At 42.3% G+C, this 20,739-nt stretch overlaps 5 protein-coding genes across 9 annotated transcripts in view; 3 read left to right on the plus strand and 2 right to left on the minus strand.

Moving 5' to 3' along the window:
- The first annotated feature begins 588 nt into the window (after positions 1 to 588).
- On the plus strand, positions 589 to 8,171 carry ncmap (non-compact myelin associated protein). The gene is made up of 4 exons (XM_056590958.1): positions 589 to 1,111; positions 5,238 to 5,339; positions 6,279 to 6,363; positions 6,782 to 8,171. Exons 2-4 carry the CDS (start codon positions 5,252 to 5,254, stop codon positions 7,059 to 7,061), a joined length of 453 nt encoding a protein of 150 aa, XP_056446933.1. The 5' UTR covers positions 589 to 1,111; positions 5,238 to 5,251; the 3' UTR covers positions 7,062 to 8,171.
- A 168-nt stretch (positions 8,172 to 8,339) lies between these two features.
- Positions 8,340 to 10,834, plus strand: tmem234 (transmembrane protein 234). The gene is made up of 5 exons (XM_056590959.1): positions 8,340 to 8,449; positions 8,621 to 8,772; positions 8,866 to 8,932; positions 9,069 to 9,161; positions 9,414 to 10,834. Exons 1-5 carry the CDS (start codon positions 8,437 to 8,439, stop codon positions 9,530 to 9,532), a joined length of 444 nt encoding a protein of 147 aa, XP_056446934.1. The 5' UTR covers positions 8,340 to 8,436; the 3' UTR covers positions 9,533 to 10,834.
- dcdc2b (doublecortin domain containing 2B) lies at positions 9,088 to 16,716 on the minus strand. 2 transcript variants are annotated; one of them, XM_056590956.1, is made up of 17 exons: positions 16,615 to 16,716; positions 15,976 to 16,262; positions 15,596 to 15,647; positions 14,063 to 14,133; positions 13,810 to 13,941; positions 13,390 to 13,521; positions 13,204 to 13,231; positions 13,022 to 13,087; positions 12,712 to 12,859; positions 12,460 to 12,572; positions 12,158 to 12,229; positions 11,781 to 11,894; positions 11,430 to 11,501; positions 11,054 to 11,167; positions 10,889 to 10,957; positions 10,558 to 10,698; positions 9,088 to 10,456 (listed from the first exon to the last, which is right to left on the minus strand). In XM_056590956.1, exons 2-17 carry the CDS (start codon positions 16,260 to 16,262, stop codon positions 10,364 to 10,366), a joined length of 1,704 nt encoding a protein of 567 aa, XP_056446931.1. In that variant the 5' UTR covers positions 16,615 to 16,716; the 3' UTR covers positions 9,088 to 10,363. The 2 variants fall into 2 exon arrangements, with proteins under 2 accessions (XP_056446931.1, XP_056446932.1); XM_056590957.1 differs by lacking the exons at positions 11,781 to 11,894; positions 12,158 to 12,229.
- A 468-nt stretch (positions 16,717 to 17,184) lies between these two features.
- On the minus strand, positions 17,185 to 19,862 carry iqcc (IQ motif containing C). 2 transcript variants are annotated; one of them, XM_056589872.1, is made up of 5 exons: positions 19,589 to 19,862; positions 19,165 to 19,308; positions 18,756 to 19,080; positions 18,091 to 18,212; positions 17,185 to 17,343 (listed from the first exon to the last, which is right to left on the minus strand). In XM_056589872.1, the coding sequence occupies exons 1-5, from the start codon at positions 19,628 to 19,630 to the stop codon at positions 17,308 to 17,310; spliced, it is 669 nt and encodes a 222-aa protein (XP_056445847.1). In that variant the 5' UTR covers positions 19,631 to 19,862; the 3' UTR covers positions 17,185 to 17,307. The 2 variants fall into 2 exon arrangements, with proteins under 2 accessions (XP_056445847.1, XP_056445848.1); XM_056589873.1 differs by lacking the exon at positions 17,185 to 17,343 and having other exon boundaries at positions 18,082 to 18,212.
- The window catches only part of fancm (FA complementation group M), a 31,100-nt gene continuing 30,174 nt past the window's right edge, over positions 19,814 to 20,739 (plus strand). For all 3 annotated transcript variants that reach the window (XM_056589865.1, XM_056589866.1, XM_056589867.1), the window contains exon 1: positions 19,814 to 20,670. In XM_056589865.1, the coding sequence (XP_056445840.1) occupies positions 19,950 to 20,670 (721 nt within the window). In that variant the 5' untranslated portion in view covers positions 19,814 to 19,949. The remainder of the gene's footprint in view (positions 20,671 to 20,739) is intronic.

A 20,739-nucleotide genomic window follows, 5' to 3' on the forward strand; every position in this document is an offset into this window, starting at 1 on the left:
AGAGAGAGAGAGAGAGAGAGAGAGAGAGAGAGGGAGGGAGAGAGAGATGCTTGCAAGAGCATGTCTGTCCTGCATGCCATGATGCAATTAAATATAGTGTCTAATTCATAAACACGTATGCCACGTCTCGAGAGGGGATGAGAAATAAAGACAGAGACAGAGGAAACAGTTTTTTAAATGATGAACACTTTCGCTTGATAGCAATTATTTGTTGTAACAGATCCCCCCCCAAAAAAATCTACAGAGCATGACCCAAACCAATTTACCTTGAAGGCATGGAAGAAATGTACAGTTATTTGCCAACTATGTACACAAGCTGGCTTCCCTTGTAAAGTAGTAATGCAATGTCTGAAAGCCATACATTTGTCCAGAGATACAAAAAAGTGCACATGAACAGAGGCACACACACACACACACACACACACACACACACACACACACACACACACACACACACACACACACACACACACACACACACACACACACACACACACACACACAGCCAGACACAGCCACACCCAGTACACCCAGTACAGGGTGTAAATGTAGCAGAGAGAGGGCGACCCATTATAGAGAAAGCAGAGCATGGAGTGAGAGCTCGGCTTTTGATCCGAGAGAACGGCACGCCTAGGGGTCACGCGGAGGGACCTGAAAAACCAGCTGGCTGAAATCATGACGCTCCGCGAGCCGCAGTCAGAGAGTAACCAGGAGACATGGAGTCTATCCTCTTCTTTGTACGCTTAGATTCACACTAGTGTTCACTTTTCACTTGTCGTTGCTGTTGTTTTTGGAAGTTTAGGTGTTTTATTGGTTTACTTACGCTACCTTAAACTCTTCTCGTGGCAACTTTTTTTTCTCGAGGATTTTCACCTCTGCATACCGAAGATACCTTGCGTGAACGCGGCAGGTGTCAGCTCTTCAGCGGCACTGGAGCACTGATTAATTTGTTCGTTGCTGCCGAAGCGTCGACAGCCCTCTCACATCAGACCCGAGCACGGCGGACTATGCCCCCCTCGGTCGGCTGAGGGAGAGGGGGCTAGGTGCTGCTCTATTTGGCTCCCACCTGCACACTGAGGACCAAATCAAAGCTACGACGCCAGACATCTTGGTACGGTTACAACTTTTAAAATAGATATTGTTACTGTGTAGTAAACTTTGTGTAGATACGTAGCTATTAGAGCATAGTGCTGGTTTGTTTGTTATCCACGGACACATGCTTTCAATGTGCTGCTGGTTATAACCCGAGTATAGCCTCCTAGGCCGACGATGGGTAGCCTACTTTGTCTTTTGTTCATCTTGTGTGTGTGTGTGTGTGTGTGTGTGTGTGTGTGTGTGTGTGTGTGTGTGTGTGTGTGTGTGTGTGTGTGTGTGTGTGTGTGTGTGTGTGTGTGTGTGTGTGTGTGTGTGTAAAGAGGGGATCTTTTGGAAAACAAAAGGTGAGTCTCGGGTGAAACGGTGCGGATGAATAAAGCAAAGACAACACAATGATGACACTTTTGTTCATTTATCAGAGGGGTTGTACAGAATACCAACCGTAGGCTATTCGGTTTTTTTTGTATTCTTCATGCGTTTAAGATATTTGTATACATATCTAAACCTATTTGTTATGCACATGAATAATGATGTGATACATTGTAATTGTAACATAAATGATCACACATGGCATAAAGATGTAGGTATGCCCCCCCCCGCGCCCTTTATGTATTATTTATTCTTCCATGGCATGATAATGTCCTGTCTTCATAATAATTACCGAATTAGTTAAGATATTAGATAGGGCTCAAAAGGTCAAAAAAGAGGTGCTCAGAATACCGAGCTCACTGGGCACCGGTCTGTCTAGTTTACCTTATAGTCAGACCAAGTCAAATGCAGGGCTGCTGAGAATGGGATATGGATTAAACTGTTTTACCACAGTATACACTCTCCACCGGTTCAAATAGTGAACTGCAACAGTAAATTAGTGAATAAGTCCTAGATGGACACACCTGATGACAGTGAAGGCTTTCATCACTGTTGACCTTATTCTCCTCTTCCTTCTCCTCGTCCTCTGCTCTCTGACATGACGCTGCTGTGTGATGCAGTGCCATCAGACGCAAGCAGTCACCTCCTGCCTCCTGCACCCTGCTTATACCAGGCCCTGGTATCTGATTGGCTACTTCTATATTTACCAACTTTATTTTTGAGGAAGGTCCTGCTTTGAATGTGTCGAGGATTAAACCCACTGAGGTTTTAATGCGTGCGTGTGTGTTCGTGCATATGTGCATGTTTGTTTGTTAAATAACGTCTGGCTAGTTATCAGTTTAGTTTTTTTCTTTCACATATAAAGAGGAAATGCTCGGTGAGGGTTAGAGTCGCGTATCGAATGTATGTGTCCCTGGTCATACCAATGAAAACAATGCGTGTTTGCTGATAAAAAGAGGACGTTGAATCTGCAGTGTAACTGAATAGCCGGCCTTTGTGGAATGATATGCAAACCACAATAGGTTTCAAAGTTGACTTTTACTTCCCCACATGTGGTTGGTAACCCTTTCACTCCAGAAAAAATCCATAGTTCCTTATTGTCTGGGCAAACAGCCCCATTCGAGACGTAATCTCTTACCGACTAATCAAAGCCGTGTCTTCAGCAAATAGCCTGGCGAATAGCGAGTCAACATCAGGGACGAGTGATTGCGCAATATTTGTCACGGAAGAGGGTAATACAGCACAATATACAGGACAATTAGATCACTGATGATGATGAAACGGCCAATACAATCTCCCCCCTCCACTCGTTCGGCAAGCAAAAGAGAGCAAATTGTTGTCTCCATTTATTCGTTAAATCCAAATTGGTTGTGACGGGGCGGGGGGCTATAAATCCAGCTATAATCTCAATTTCAACTCAGTTTGATTTATGGCACATTAAAAACAAATAGGTTGAACATACATTGAATTTACTGCCCCCAAGAAAAAGTTTAAATCAAACATCCGTCCATTTGTCCTGATACTATTCTCAGGCTTCGTTGTCAATAGTGTAATCTCGTTTTAGAAAGTGTGTGAAAAACAACACAGGCATAGGTCAGGGCCAATACATTGCTCAAGTCTTTTGTTGTTTGTGTGTCAGCCAAGTCGCGTTGGACATGGAAGTAGTAGATCTCTCTCACCAGAGCAGAGCTCTGAATGGCTTGAATAGAAGGGAAACATATCCCAGCTCACATCAGACAACAACAGAGAAAGTGTTGACACATTTTTTAAATTAACAGTGATAAACAAATCTCAATTATACAGCAACAGCGGGAGTGTATTCACGTGTGTGTGTGTGTGTGTGTGTGTGTGTGTGTGTGTGTTTGTCTCACACAGTAAGCTGCAACTATACCAGACCTGCTCTTCCTTGTACTTCAAACAATAGAAAATGCAAATTGTGATATTTTATGAAGTGCCTAATATAACTGTGGTGTCCTTTACCCTTTCCGTTTCACCAGCTGGCTTGGGAACTGTAATAAGGGATCTGCTTGTTGTAAAGTAGACACTGTCTTTGAAACAAACCAACTTCAGGGGTATCATATATGAAAAGGTAACACAATTTCATAATCATTTTGGGTGTGACGACCTGTTGAAACTATACAGATCTGAACTGGAGATTTCCCGTTGTTTGAGGAAACTCTGTCTGATTCAGAAAGTACAGAGCTCTTCTGAGTCATGTTTTATATGACTCAGACAACCTTAGCCCTGTCTCCTGACCTGTTCCATGATGTGTATTCTATACGCAAGAAGATCTCAAGTTAAACTCGTTATATCTTCCACCCCTGGAATTCAATATCAGATTGACTGATCAATTTCACCACAATTCTCCTAACCAAACACACCCATGTTTTGTCTAAAATTGGTTAATAATAAGGCTTTGTCCCAAATCCATAAATTTGCCCTTTATTAACTGTAATCAAAATTGGTAATACTTTGTGACAAGATTTGACAGCAAACATCATGTTTGTCGGGGTACCTGCCAGAAATCAATTAGAACCCCAGAAGGACAGAGTTTCTGCCCAATAACGCTCATTGTGAAAGAACCTGCAATTACGAGGAGGAATACTTACCCAACAATTTATCCCAATTTTACGGTTTAATTGGATGTCGTTAGCTCTCATATTTTTAATTTATTCATCATCGTCGTCATTGTCGTCTGTCATTCGTCATTCTTTTTCATTTTGAGGGGGAGACAATGAGGGACAATGCGTTCACATACAGAGTAGACATGAGATGTCAGACCAAACAAAATCATTTTTGTTGATTTTTATTTTTTTAGTCTGTAGCAATATGTGTACCCCGCATACCTGTAGCGCTGTTTTCAGTTACTGGTCGACGGTTCTATTAATGTAGCCTTAATTCGTTTTTTCTTGGAGAAAACCCTATTGTGTTTGTCTTAATTCCTCCAGATTATTTACTTTGCAATCAAGCATACATTCTTTGCTCAGTTAACAGACAATCATGTTTTCACATACACATTTGTCATCATTAGATATTAATGTAACAGTGTGTGTTTCTGTGTGTGTGACAGGGACAGAGCGTGAGACAGGGACAGAGACTGACTGACAGACCATTAGCTGTGAGATCTTTGCACTGAAAAAATTGAGCTAAACCTGAACACACAGTCTCAAGTGTGCTGCTAACACATTTAACTTCCATCTTGCCGCTTAACCAAGATCCACAGTTTTGGTGCCTCCCTTCATACCTGTATGGTGGAAAAGTAATTATTTGTGAGCTAAGCTGTGCTTGTATTAACCTGTAAGTCACAATGCAGCATGTGTATTTGGTTCATATGTTAACTTGGTCAACACCCTGTGAGTTACCGTTGTATTGTCAAAAGTATGACACCTCAATCAGCCTGAATTGCCTTCATGTTCAAGGTCAAATTTATTCAGACAGATAAATAATTGTTTGTTGTGACGTAGGTGCTGCACAAACAGCAATAGAAGACCACATGGCACACAATCAATGTTAATTGTATGCCTGTGCATACCTATGCTTACAGGCTGACACAATGTGATCTTTTAAAGACCACCATCTGAGGAGTGTTCTTTTTACAAGATAAGGCAGGACACCTGTAGTTTATGGTTCCAGTAGCACTTAGAAGAGCAAAATGGAATACACTGCATTGTTATATTCCTAAAAGGATGTTTGTGCTGCATAAATACGACCTTTAATGGTTAAACACTGCTTTAACCAACATCTTAAATGTTTTTTTTTTCTTCAATCTCCAGGTATTTGCTGGAAAATGCAAGCTCCAACCACCGTACCTGGGAGCAGCTTCACCACTGACAAGGCCAACGTAACCAAGTCCCAGGAACAGATTCTTATTCAGAGTAAGGCGTGTGTGTGTGTGTGTGTGTGTGTGTGTGTGTGTGTGTGTGTGTGTGTGTGTGTGTGTGTGTGTGTGTGTGTGTGTGTGTGTGTGTGTGTGTGCGTGCGTGCGTGCGTGCGTGCGTGCGTGCGTGCGTGCGTGCGTGCGTGCGTGCGTGCGCGTGTGTGCGTGCGTGCTCCCGTGTGTTGGTTTGCGTGTGGGAGTGTGTTTCTGCTTGATTGGTTGTATGACCAACACCATGTTGGTTATGTCTGTTTGATAATGTTTCTGTGTGTGTGTGTGTGTGTGTGTGTGTGTGTGTGTGTGTGTGTGTGTGTGTGTGTGTGTGTGTGTGTGTGTGTGTGTGTGTGTGTGTGTGTGTGTGTGTGTGTGTGTGGGGGGTCTATTTCCTAAATAACAATATTTTGCATGTTACAATGTTGGAAGCTACATTAAGGCTTTCATTCTAAGTAAGTTAAAGCAGGTGTGTAGAGATTTTAAGTGTTGGGTGTGTAAATCCTGGAGGCCTTTATCAGAGGAATTCCATAATTGCAATTATCACTCACACATATTATGTATGGGGAGATTTGCCAGAACTAAACTGAGAAATGTAGAACATGTAGAATATCTTGCTAACATCGTTAATGGTCTCCCTTTCTCTCCCTCTCTAACTCTGTCCCTCTCTCTCGCTCTCTGTCTCTCTCTCTCTCTCTCTCTCTCTCTCTCTCTCTCTGTCTCTCTCTCTCTATCTCCATCACTCTTTGTCTCTCTCTCTCTCTCTCTCTCTCTCTCTCTCTCTCTCTCTCTCTCTCTCTCTCTCTCTCTCGCTCACTCTCCCTCTCTCTCTCTCTCTCTCTCTCTCTCTCTCTCTCTCTCTCTCTCTCTCTCTCTCTCTGTCTCTGTCTCTGTCTCTCTCTCTCTCTATCTCCATCGCTCTTTGTCTCTAACCTTCTCCTCTCAGGCTCCGGAGCGATGGTAGCAGTCATCGTATTAGGCGTTATCATTATTCTGGCAATTCTGCTCATCATCCTAAAGACCTACAACAAGTCAGGCACCATTCTTCATTCCATAAAGGCATATTTATGATTACATTGTAATTGCACACTATGAACGACCCGACCTACTGTTGCACTTGTTCATTAGTAATATGTGTATACATAAACAATATAGACTTCTATTAGCGTCCCACTAGCTATATGTAATGCAGGTATGAGAAAATAGAATAAACATATTTCATCCAATAATAATAATAACAATAATAATAACGATAATACAATTGTATCAGTGCGACTTCAGTGTAATCCTATTAAAACACGATCGCATCATAAACTTGATTGCTGCTTAGCACTGCGATCCTAGCACACCTTTTACATTAATCACGCACATGAATGTCCTCTTGCGAAAGAGGTAAGTCCTACGAGGCTACTCATCTAAAGAGATCCACTGTTCCTCCGTCTTCCACAGGCACACCCACGTGTCTAGAATGCTGGGCACCTCCAAATCACGGCAGAAGCTGTCCTCTGCGTCCACAGCGGTCACCCAGCCGACCTACACGGCCGCGGGGAACCCAGAGATCTCCTCCGTGTCGGGTAGCGTCGTCCACCGCTACGGCTCGACGTTGGAGAACGGCTTCCATGCCGCGGAGCTGAGCGACACGCAGCTCAACGACATAGAGATGTTCAGCACGCACAGCGGCTCCACCGTGGTCACGATACACGACCCGATGTCGCTGGAGAACACATAGAAGGAGGTGCCAGGACAGTGACTTTGAATCCGTTTTGGTGCAACAGAAGGAAGTCCATGTAAATATACTCAAGGATCAATTGACCGAATTTGTGTGTGTGTGTGTGTGTGTGTGTGTGTGTGTGTGTGTGTGTGTGTGTGTGTGTGTGTGTGTGTGTGTGTGTGTGTGTGTGTGTGTGTGTGTGGGTGCATGTTCGAGCGCTACCTGTTTTTCTCGTGAAACATACTGTACAGGGGCCGACTGAATACTGTGTGAAAAATGAAGGCACCGAATGAAATGTCTTGTGTGAAGGAATATTTATCAATTGAGCCGCTGACTAGACACAGATTATGAGGTAGAGTCTATTAAGGAACACATTGCAAAATACAAAACAATATGGAAACAAATACACAAATCATACATATAAATATAGGCCTACTGTACATGAAGTCAGATAATTAAAGCAGAACTTTTTGGTTGAAGGATTAAAAATGTTATTTTTATAAGTTGATAGAGACTGAAGTCAGTGTAGAGAAATATGAAAGGACGTATACAGTCGTGTACCAAGGGGGATTTATTAACCGCTTTCTTTCACAAAAAAAGGTGACTTGGGTGTATGTGTTGTGCAATATCATCCTAGGTGTGTCCTGACAGGTTTCATGTCCCAGGGTTATTCTCTAGCGTGACCCTAAAATGGCAGATGGAAGAAATATATAATGTTAGCAGAAGGTTAATGGCCGTACCATGCCTGTATATATTAAACATAAATACAAATCAATTATAGTTTTTTGGAACTTTTGTATGATGAAACACTGCAAACTTTATTCTTTAAGGAATCTTGACTTTGAGCATCTCAAACCATCACCGCTATTTCCGTCAAATGTGGATAAGGCTAGACTCAAGACAAGAGCATTCATGGAAAAACTGTTTTGCTGAATACCTCGAAGTAAGTATTTATCTTGTTCTGAATTATTTATCCAAATAAAATAATTAAAAATAAAGCGTTTAAGTTCAAATGTTTGGTGCAATATTTAGGTTCATGAAACTCGAGAAAGAATCTTATAAATGTAAACCAAGGAATTGCAACAGGTGGGGTACTGTATTGCAGCTCTGGCGCCACCTGCTGGTATTGTTGAATTCTACAACGTATTAACATCGAAATGCTGCATTCGAGTCAAGATGACGCTATTATCATCTTACGTTCTAGTCATTGATATGACTTAACACGCAATAGCTAATTGACCATTTGCTTTAGTTTACACTCACGTTTTGTTAATATTAAGGTAAACGTATAAGCAATTCGTGCAACTAGAAGATTTCTGTATGTTCTGCGAATTCACAATTGATTAACTCAACTGTGCGACTTGAACGCAACTATATCCGTGTTTACATCACAATGGTATCCGTCGGTGAGTGTATAATATCTCTTAAATGTTTCCATGTTTCTTTGTAGCAATAGAAAACCCAATAATGTTTAACGTCGAAGGTTTAGGAGCGCCATTCGTCTCTTGCTTAAAATCACGGGACGCTGTTTTTGAAATGGGCATTGGTTAACGCGTGTTATTACGACTGTGTTTTAGTGGAGGTCCTGTGCCTCTTGCTGGTGGCGATATTATGGGGCTGCACCAACCCCTTCCTGAAAAGGGGCACGGAAGGAATAGAGCATGTGAAAAGAACCAACAAGGTTTTACAAGTTCTGGCGGAAGTCAAGTTCCTATTCCTTAATCTCCAGGTAAACACACCTCGACCAGGGAAATTGAAAAAAATCCTGGTCGATTAAAGTAAATTTAATTGCACTTTTTTAATTGCATGTTTTTTTATGCAGTATTTGGTCCCATTCCTTCTGAACCAGCTGGGGTCGTTGGTTTACTATTTCACCCTGGCCACAACAGGTAGGCTAAGATAGGCCAACTCGATGCAATGTTATTGTGTTATTGATTATTATTGGTATGACTTTTTATTGGCCTTGCAAGATACAACTGTGTCATTGTAAGGTAAACGATTCCAACGTTGCCTTTGTGCTTCCAGATTTATCCCTAGCTGTTCCTGTGACCAACTCCCTCACTTTCCTTTTAACTGTGCTTACTGGCAAGATTCTTGGCGAAGAGTTTGGAGGCAAACGTACGTACGTTTTTAGCTTCCTTTATTTACTGGGTTCGAGTAAGACTAAAAACAAATTTTGCAACCACATGTAGGAACAAACATTTTAATTAGTACTTTCTATATATTACTAGATTATGTTATTTCATTGTAGTCTAGGTTCTTTATATTTTAAACACAAAACAAACAGTGACACATTGGAATCCAAATTTGCACGTTTACGCTTAGCTCTCCTCCTCTAATTTTACTACTATATGCTCCTCCTCTCTTCAGGAGCTGTCGGGGGAATGGTCCTTACCATGGTAGGCATCACTCTGTGCATCGTAAGCTCCATCGGGGACACGCCCATCCTCAGCAGTGAACAGAACCAGGCAGATGCCACTCTTCAATAAGGAACTCTTCCCTTTTCATCATCAATCATCACGCTTTATAATGATTCACATGTGTTTATCCTCCAGTGAGGAGGTGCCCCCGTCAGGTAACAAGGATCATGGAATTGATCGTTTTTTCGCAAAGTATTAGGATGAAATGCAAAAAAAGAATCAAAGACTAGGGTATAAGCCCTGGCCCACTCCTCCTGTTAAATAGGCTGAGCCCTGGGTTCACATAGGGTGCACTTCAGTGCTAAAGCAGATTTACAGCCCCTGAATAGAATTTCCTGCTCGTTAACTTGTACTTTACGGCACTAAACGCCTTTACTGGCATCTATACAGACACTATAGAAACCACATACAAAAAAGGTGATGGTTGAACGCGAACAAACAAACTGTCATTGCCTTTTCACGGGGGCTGTCTTACTGCCGCCGTGTCCGCTGTGATCTGTGGCCGTTAGTGTGCAAACGCAAGCATGGTGAAATGAACAATTTACATAACATAGGTATATTTTTTATATATATTTTTTGCTTTTGCTATGTGGTGGGCCCTGCTGAATAGTTGTTTATTTCCATAAAAAAGGTTATTTGGGCATTCTGTATGCATTTTGTTTAATATATATGAATGTATAATGTAATAAATGAATATTCAGCAACTCTCTATTTCCCAGTCAATAGCTGTCTAATAGCTGTCTCTATTTCACAGTTGTAACATAAAGTCATCGGTCTCACACAGTATTGGGTTTTAGATATACTTCACACAGACATGAATATTCGTTAACCAGTGTAGGCTGTGTAGGTATACGGCTCATACTTTGCACTCAGTGGTCATCGTTATTCACACAGTACATTTTAGGTAGTTATATGGTTGAAAGGACCTCCGTTTTTGGTCACTGGTGCATCGGATGTTTCCATTATGTCTGCTTGGGACTTTGGTAAAGACTCCTGTTGGGACAATAAAAACAGGCCAATGACAAAAGCTAAAAAATAACTGCTACTGGAAATGTAGTTGAAGTTACAATACAGTGACTTTTGTTTTGTAAAACCTTTGAGTTTGGGGATTGTGGACTTGATCCGTATCCTTCCACTGCCCTGTTTTCCTCTTCGACCTGTCCACTTCTTGAGGCCAGGGATGTGGAGGAAGACACCCTTGGGATGGCAGCCGTTTGTTCTTGCCCGAGATCAGCCTGACGGCAGAGGGAAAGTGTCCGATCTAATCAATCTTTTATGCTAAGCAGAATAGCAACTGTAAAAGGGACCATCCACTCACTCAACAGAATGCAAGAACCTTGTGGACTTTACTTAAAATGACAGTTTTTAGGACAATCATGATCAAATAGGCAAGTTTTACAACAACAAAAAAGCTGTCACACTTACCTGGGAGCCTTTGTGCGGCTCAACTTCTTGCACTTTGTTCATGTTGGTCACCCTGAGCTCTGGGTGCTTCTACACAAAGACAATGCATCCAAATTATTGATGCATCTTTTTTTTTGTCCTCCCTTTTAGTGAAGACACACAGCCTTGCATTAACGGTGCAAATACCTGGTATAGTTGAGTTTCATTTTGAAACTGTATGCTGGAATCTCTTTGCGGGGGCGTGCTTGATCTGAGGGGCTCTGGTGAGCCATCTGTTGTCATCATCTTTCCATTTATTAGCTGAGATGTAATAGCCATAATGCAGTTATCAGATGGATTCAAGAATACATTTAAGAATTATAATTCTATATGTATTCCAACACTAACCCAAGGTATTGTCCAGGATGCAATGATGAAATCAATTGTAATCGAACTGTCAATGTGATCATGTTTTTTTAATTCATTGCCAGGATAGAACCACATAGACCATATAATTGTGGGATGTTCAGTACAACACAAGCCCGGAATTATGCCTTGGCTTGGCTTGACCTGACTTGCTCACCTTCTCGTTGTTCTGAGGCTGAACATCAGCATCATGGCTTTTCTCTTCATCCTCCACCACTTCTGCTACTCTCTGGTGACAAAGATGGAGTTACGTGGAGTTAAGGGATTTACATTTTGTATATCTATATATTTTTAATTGTATAATTATTTTTACCTTCATATTACAAACATTTTTACACTCATACTACTATATTTTGAAACGTTAATCTTCTTATTTAAGTTATACGTGTGCTTCTCCTTGCACTAGCATACCAAGCTAATTGCATTTGAATGGGAAACCCATTCTGATTCAGGGGTGTTACATGGTCCACAGGAAGCTCTGTGTGCGTGTTCGCATCCATGCAAATACCTGGTATAGTTGAGTTTCATTTTGAAACTGTATGCTGGAATCTCTTTGCGGGGGCGTGCTTGATCTGAGGTGCTCTGGTGAGCCATCTGTTGTCATCATCTTTCCATTTATTAGCTGAGATGTAATAGCCATAATGCAGTTATCAGATGGATTCAAGATTACATTTAAGAATTATAATTCTATATGCATTCCAACAATAGCCCAAGGTTCTGTCCAGGATGCAATGATGAAAACAATTGTACTCGAACTGTCAATGTGATCATGTTTTTTTTAATTCATTGCCAGGATAGAACCACATAGACCATATAATTGTGGGATGTTCAATACAACACAAGCCCGGAATTATGCCTTGGCTTCGCTTGACCTGACTTGCTCACCTTCTCGTTGTTCTGAGGCTGAACATCAGCATCATGGCTTTTCTCTTCATCCTCCACCACTTCTGCTATTCTCTGGTGACAAAGATGGAGTTACGTGGAGTTAAGGGATTTCCATTTGTATATCTATATATTTTTAATTGTATAATTATTTTACCTTCATATTACAAACATTTTTACACTCATACTACTATATTTTGAAACGTTAATCTTCTCATTTAAGTTATACGTGTGCTTCTCCTTGCACTAGCATACCAAGCTAATTGCATTTGAATGGGAAACACATTCTGACTCAGGGGTGTTACCTGGTCCACAGGAAGCTCTGTGTGCGTGTTCTCATCCTCCGGCACCTCCTGGGCTCCTCGCACCTCCTCCCTGCGCCTCCTGCCTGCCTTGTAGTGCAAGCCGTAGGTCTGCTCTGGACCAAGGAGGCAGAAGTCAGCCGGCCGACGGATATTCAGTGTGTAGCGTACTTGTTTGTGCTAGCAAGTGTGCAAGGGTGAAGACACGTGTGTAAGTGTGTACCCACAAGTTTGAGTTTTCCCGGGCGTCCTTACCTGGTCTGTTGCGGACCGGTACCCTGGGTTGTCCCCGGTCCCTATGGATCCTGACGGGATCCTCAGCAATCACCCTGCCCTGATTCGCTGGGGGAATTCCGGCCTCCGTGGCCTCGTCCCCCGACGACTTCACCCTGCGACCGTCGGCCTGTCGCGTCAAGGAGGGTGCAGAAACACACATGAAAAGATGGAGTCTTAGTCATTTAAAGCATATAATGAGCCTCATGAATATGTGTTTGGTTTGATTTGATTGGAAATGCCAACACAAAAAGAAGGGGAAATAAATAAATAGTGAGTGATGGTTTTGTACCAGCGGGGAATCCAGAAGAGCGAAGTCACTGAACCTGTCCACAGGACCAGTTGCTGGCTTCATCATCTGAAGGCACCGCAATTAAGATGTACCATCATTAATATTTGTTTAGTCAAATACAGTTTTAACATAGATTGTAACATTGGGTTGCGTTGAGTGAAGAATGTAAAACCAACCATTACCTCAGCTCTTTTTTCCATCCGTTTATTTCTACAAAACAATATTAAAAAAAAAAATGATGTATGAAAGTTACAGCTGCCTTTCTCAAAGAAATGTTTCAAAAAATAAGATTGGCATTTTATCTTCCTAGGCCTTGGTTCACACAGACTATGATTTTGTTGAAACACACCATGGCGTTTTATTTTTACCTCTGCACTTTTGAAAGCCACAACTCGACGTACGGAAGCTTCCGGAACCTCTCGGTTCCCACGGCGACGTAGCACTGGCCCGTCTCCAGCTTTTCCCCCATGGTCACGGTGGCTCCATCCATAGAACACAACCTGTGCCACAAACAGCAGCATGTTTTAGAAAGATGTTTCTTTTTTATATGACATGAGTGTTATAGTAGGTAATAAATCAGTCACAAAGTAATATATAAGACTGAATTATAAACGGAAAAATACATACACCGATAAGAGTGAACAATAAAGAAAGGGAACATGGAGAACAAAATGTGGATATTAATAACGCAAACGGCAGCCCTATGCCTCTATTCCCTCGTGTATCCCCCTGTGTGTCTAACTCAATTGTGGAATGTGTGTGTGTGCATGTGATTGTGGACTGCTGACCTGCGTACCGCCCCGGTCCGTAGGCTGGCCTTCTCAGTGACCATGCGGAGGACCTGCTCCAGGTCATGCTGCATGCTGCGGGGGATGATGAACCGGAACGGCGGACACAGCAGGTCACCATTACGGAAAACACTGCAGAAGACAGACAACCTCCTCTTCATCTGCTCGCTTCAGGTGTGACTGCAAGGTGTGTGCTTGGTTTGTGTGTGTGTGTGTGCGTGTGTGTGTTAGTGTTGTCGTTTTAAGAACTCACTGTATGATGCAAGGTATTGGTATGAACTTTCTCCATTTGGCTGAGACGTTGGGCCTCTGGTTTACTCTTGCCTGTAGTGGACGTTATGCACATTATCGTACAAGTGACAATGTTATAATATTGAGGACAACATCAGAATGAACCTGTACAGTCAAACAATCTTAAAAAAAAAAAAAATCTTAACTGTATTGTCGTTAGACTTTTCAGATTTCGCTATTCATTTGGCGAAGATTAGCTTTTGAGTATTCCTCTCATGGTGGATTCCAGAACTGTATCTATGGCAACATCACATCACACCGATCTCATTCCAATGAGCTCCTACAATGAGTCTGATCGGAGAGCCGTACTCCGTAGCATGGCTGGTCTTTAAATACAAATGAAATCCCATGACGGCAGGAGGTCGACACTAGACCGCCCTTAGAAGGTCTGAGCAAAGCAGAGCTCTGCGGTGGAACCATCCACCACCAAACAGAAACACTCATAGTCGTCAGGTTTGCCCTAGGAGGGAGGCAACACATTCTGGGTAATGTCATTACATCACAGCAGAGAGGACGGCAGTGGTGGCCGTCGATGCAAAGGTGCCTGCCCAGGCATGTACACCCAGAATATAATACTAGTGCATGGGGAGCAGACGCATTGTTTCACATTGCAGGATAAGTAGTCTGCTCTAATGAGTTTGGGCACGGCTACCAACACACCCATGCCTTCATTTTTCCACGTAAACGACATGGAGTAACACTACACAATGAATCAGCTTTTAACAAATGAAAATCTCCATGTCTCTGTCTCTGTCTCTGTCTCTCTGTCCGTCTCTGTCTCTCTCTCTCTCTCTCTCTCTCTCTTTCTCAGAAATGTATGAATTCAAAGCCTGTAATCTTCTGTAGAACCTGGTTTATGAATGTTTCTGTTTTCTTAGAATTCTTTGTATACAGGAAGGTTTTGTATGAAATAATAAACAGGATTCGTATTCGTGTTTCACACTGCGGCCCTATTGGCATAGTAATACCTCATTACTTTACTACTTAAAAAAATATTTAATCATCAACTGAGATTTAAGTGATTGATTCGATTCATTGATTACTTTACTTACTCAGAACCAATGCCCTGTGTCATGGAACCACAGATGCCTTAGATTGCTTGAATGGTTTCAAGTTGCTACAAAGTTTATTTTTTGTAATAGCTTACTAATATCTCGTTAAGAGTCAGGTTATAATGCATATGAACATTGTAAATGCATGCTGAGTCGCATACAGTCACACACACCATACAGTTAAACCATGAAAACAAAAAATAACAAACATTCTATTCCTAATGGTATTAATATGCATCAAAACAAATTTGTTTACAGCAGATCAAAAGAGTTTATAGTCATATGTGGCTTGTTAAAGCCATTCAATAAAAAAAGTGACGCGCCACATTCCAGCAATTTACAGATATGTACTTCCTGGTTGGACTGAGGTGAATCAGTTATGGACTGTTCCGTTCAAGTTTAAAATAAACACTTGAAAGCCTACATGGGAAATCACACCTTACCTGAGTTCCTTCACGGGCAACAAAAGTTTTTTTCAATCCTGTATTCAGGTAACTGTATAAGCAAGCAAAACAATTATATTATTCATTATTTTAGGAGCAATGACGAGTATGCTGGTTTTTATGCAGTGAAATCCCAACAAAGACTCCATCTGTGTTAAAATTGTTAAAAGACAGCACAAAAAGCGTCAGACTCTGTAAGGAATCTGACAACAATACACTTGCTTAAAACCCCCAGCTTTATCGAGCAATAATTGAATAGAGAAGATAGTGTATGTTGGACGAAAACCTAAACATATACAATTCTTACGTAAAAATTGTATACAACAAGAAACCATAAAATAGTTTCCAACATATGTACAATATTTTCTCCTGCTACTCACTCTAATTTCTTGAAGCGCTCAAAGCCAGCAGCGACATAGTGCCCTCCGGTGTGGAGGTCCTGGAAGTGTCCCACCCGGTGACCCTGCCGGGGGGTGTACAGGTTCCGGATGGCCAGGGGAGCCCCTATGTTCTGGGTCACCTCGTTTAAGAAGGCTTCCATGGTGGCCACCTGTCGCTGGTTGACCACAAACCTTCGCCCGCAGTAGAAGGGGTCTCCGTTCCTGTAGACCACCACGCTCTTCACTGGGGGGAGGAGGGATGTCCCTCCACTGTTAGCTTCTGCCATCTTGGGGGGGGGGGGGGGGCAGGGGGGAAAAGAGACTTCTGTAAACGTGGGCAGCCCACAGTCTGGAAAGGCACTTGTATAGTTCCCTGGTCATCTCCAACGAGTCTCCACAGACACACACACAGAGACACATGCACACACTGTAGACACACACAGGATACACATTTATCCACCATTACACACACACACACACACACACACATTCTAAAGCATGTTACCACTATATCCTATACACAACAACTGTAAAGGCACACCAGCTTCAAGCCGCCATACACCGCACAACCTGGCAAAAGATCAACCATAAAATCCAAATTTAAACCTATAAAGGTCAAACTGGTTCCGTTTTCTTTACCTATTGTAGTCTGTCTGGACACGCCAGGCTCCTATCTCTCGGAGTCTCTCTTTCTCCCACGAATACACACACACACATATACATAGACACGGGCACACACCACTCCACTGACGACTGTTGAGTATTTCCTGGTTGCCATGGCAGCAGGGCCAGCAAAGACTGGCTTTGTGGGCCAAACCATCAGCGGCCGCAACCACAACAAAAGCCAGAGGGAGAGAGAGAACAAGAGAATGAGAGATTGAGAGTGTGTGTGTGGGAGAGAGGAAAAAAGATAACAAACCTATCACACATCCTTGGGCTTTTTTTTTTAAGTTAAAAAAGTAAGTCTGGATGACTGTGGTGTTCTATATGTGCATGGATAAAACTCACCTTAGAATTATGGGTTTAATTCATAAATAAACTAAACTATATGGGTTTACAATGCACATACAAGACTTTGAATTATTAGTATTACTAACTCAACGTGTTATATGCTACACTGATAATATGATTTTGTTGCATAGCAACATGAGATACAGAGGTTATGTTAAATTCCTTATGAAACAGAAGCATTTGTGCAAAAAATATTTCAGATTCGGCATTTATAAAACAGCGTCTTTATTGTTCAATCAACACACACATACACACACAATACACACACACATGATTCGGAAAGGATGATGTGTAGTTCCGGTGACTTTGTTCCATCTTGTGTCAGGTAGCAGACAGCCACTGTTTCAGTGACAAGTACTGCAGAGGGGAAGAAGAGGTGGTAGGTGAGTGGTGGGGAGAGAGGGCGAGCAAATCATTAAAACAAACCCAAGTGCTTCACTGCCACTTCATATCCTACGTATTCAAAAGGATAGTTAGAGTTCAGCCAGTGAGTTGATACGCTGACACGTCAACAACTGATATCAGCTCGAACATGTTATTAACATGGGTGTCAGTGTTGTGAGAAGACGTCTGGACGCTTGATAAGCTGCTTTCAGTTGATATTCTCCTGATGGGCCGTATGTCTGAACAACATATCCTGACATTTGGACCCTGAAATTCTCCTGAAGAAATACTACCCCATAGAGGATAGGAACCATGATGGAATGCTTGATAGAGGGGGACCATGACGGTACGCTTGCTTGCACGTGTTGGACAGGGTTTTACTTTACAGGCTACCTCAGTCCATGCCATGCTTTGATACATGGCTTGGAACTGGTTTAGGGAGAGTGACAGTACAATACAATGTCACAACAATAATAGGAATGAATGGCTGTTGCGTATGACTCAACACGATTTGTGACTGCAGGCCTCTTGACAACATCAAAACATCAAAACATCATGGATTTTTAGAAAAAAATATCGCCTTGTTACGATACATCGAATATAAGGATGTCAATTTGAGATGACAAATGTATGAATGTATAAATTACATCAATCTAGTTTATTTTCCCCGAGCTGCCACTGCTCACACACTACATGAATCATTATTATCGTTTATTTGACCTTTTTCCTGCTGCCGATGGCCTGTTGGAGCCACAGCAACTCCATAGACAAGGTGTTTCTATGGAGACGCAGGGCTTCTTGTGTTAGCGGAACATCTTGGGCCGTGTGGTGCTGCGGAGGACCTGGAAGAACCGTGACACAGACATCAGTGAGCGATGTGTCGCTAATACTGTTAAGACAAGTGGTCAGAGACTATTGGGTCCATTTACCTCCTACACCAACACCCGCCTACGGGATGTCTTCATCTTGACGTGAAATGTTTGTAGCATTTTCAGCCTTACAATACTTGGTTATACTATGTAATTTAGTCATCTACACCTAAATCTAATTAGTACCACTATGCCCATCTACTTCTTACATTTTGACCAATTAGTAATTTAGGAGATGGTGATCTCCAGGTAGCTAGAGAGGTGTTCAAATTCAAGTTGTGTTCTGCTGGAAGGGTAATAACACCATGGCAACTACCAAACTAATAGTGTGTATTTGTGGTTTGTATGTTACCGTGTGTACAACAGGCTGCTCGAACAAATTGCCCCTAGTGGGATTAATAAAGTTGTTTGTATTGCATTGTATATTTCTCCCCTACATCATTGAACAATGAATCGACAGTTCAGGGTACCATTCACAGCCAAGGATAGACCCACCAATGGTCGTTAGCATCTCACCTCTTTGAGTTGGAGCGAAGCCTGTGTCCAGCTCTTCACTTCTCCACATTGTTGAGGTGGTGGAGTCTCCTATGCTTCCCCGACCGTCGCGGTGTGAGTGGCCGACGTCATCAGGGAGAGCTGGAGAACACTCCCTGGGCGAAGCGGGCTGTTTCTGGAAGTGCAAACCATCTCTCTCCGCCTCGATTTTCTCTGTAAATAGTTGTTGACGTGGTTCTCCCTCAGTTTTGTCCAATAGTCGTTCAGGGGGATGCTTCTCCTCCTGACAGTGTAGTTTAGGTGTAGGCGCTGACTTGCTAGAAGTTTTTCTTGGCAAGGGACCATCCTGTGGAGTCAAAACGAGAACGTTTGAAATATTCAGCAGGTTGAAATGTGTCGGAATAATGCAGGGATCTCATCTAAAACATACAGTGTATGTGAAGCGGGGGCTTGAAAGGAATGCATCTCTCCACTGTAAATGGTTTAGCCTCCCGTCGATTTCTGTCACAATGTCTTCAAAATCTTCGCGTGCATTCCTGACCTCTCTCCTCAACAGGTAGCCGCGCGCGCGGGCCTGTGGAAGACAGTGGGAAAACAAAGTAATAAAGTCGTTCCGAGGTCGCTTTTTAAGCTCACAATTGACCAAACAGTTAAACGTCGTATTATTATATGAGCGAAACGAATGCTTTTTATTCTGGACTTTGCTAAATTTACATAGTTGTGTAGTTAACTGTTCATGTATGAACCCCATAAAACGAGAGCAAAAAAAAACGAAATATCATGCAGTACCAATGTCATATGGACAACCTGGTAATAGTTAACTGTTACTACAATTTTTTTTTTAAAGGAATTACCTGAAAAAGGGTAAATATCTTCTCTGCCTCTTTCCTCTCCATTACTATGGTAACACGTTAGCATTACGGGAGTAGAATGGATCTCTTCCGGTGTTAAGATGGACAGCAAATAAACAGTAGGCTGTCTAAAATACATACACTAAACTTGTGTTAAATAAAAAGTCAATTTACTATATTCACCCTAACAATTATAACAAATAACTCTTGATTATCCATGTCAACCGACATACAGTGTTTCCGGAAGAACGGCTGCAGTGACGTAGACGGAAGTACATCCTCAGCTATGTTTCGTATTGTCATTTACCGCGGTCTCCTCACACATGATATCTCATGAAGTTTTATTCTGTAGTATCAAGCCAAAATGAGTGGTGGGAACAATCAAAAAACGTTGTTCCAGGCTTGGGGTGGATCTGTTCCTCAGAAAAATCCTATTCCAACCAAACACAATGCCAGAAAAACTGTTAAACGGCCTCTTCAAAGGAACAAAACAGACACACACACTGTGGAAACAGCAAAGACACAACAGCAACAACGGATGAATGGACAAGCTTTACCTCCTCGCCGTTCGCTTTGGGGTGAGATCGGTCAGGTTTCGGGGCCAGTACACACAGCAGCAAGGATGGAGGACGTTCAGGAACTTGACGACGATGAGCTATTGTTAGTTGCTGTGTACGAAGCTGAGCAGACTTTGCAAACGGATGCCACTGCTGCCCAAGATGATAAAAATCATGCAACTGAAGAGATTGAACCCTCTCCACTTTGTTCAAGTGGACGTTACAATCAAGATTTTCCTGGTTTTGATAGCTCATCGGCTACAGTTTGGATCTATCCTACTAACCTCCCCATCAGAGAATACCAGCTGAAAATATCGGAGGCTGCCTTGTTCCAAAACACCCTGGTATGTCTTCCCACCGGTTTGGGAAAGACGTTTATAGCCGCTGTTGTCATGTACAATTTCTATCGCTGGTACCCGTCAGGGAAGATTGTGTTCATGGCCCCAACCAAGCCCCTTGTAGCTCAACAAATTGAGGCCTGTTATAAAGTGATGGGAATCCCACAGAACCACATGGCTGAGCTGACAGGTATGAGGACTTCTGATTCCGGTGTCCCTATTGTCGTGCAATCTCTGTTACTTTCGAGAAGTAAGTATG

This window comes from Gadus chalcogrammus, chromosome 5, assembly GCF_026213295.1.
Source record: "Gadus chalcogrammus isolate NIFS_2021 chromosome 5, NIFS_Gcha_1.0, whole genome shotgun sequence".
Lineage (NCBI taxonomy): Eukaryota > Metazoa > Chordata > Actinopteri > Gadiformes > Gadidae > Gadus > Gadus chalcogrammus.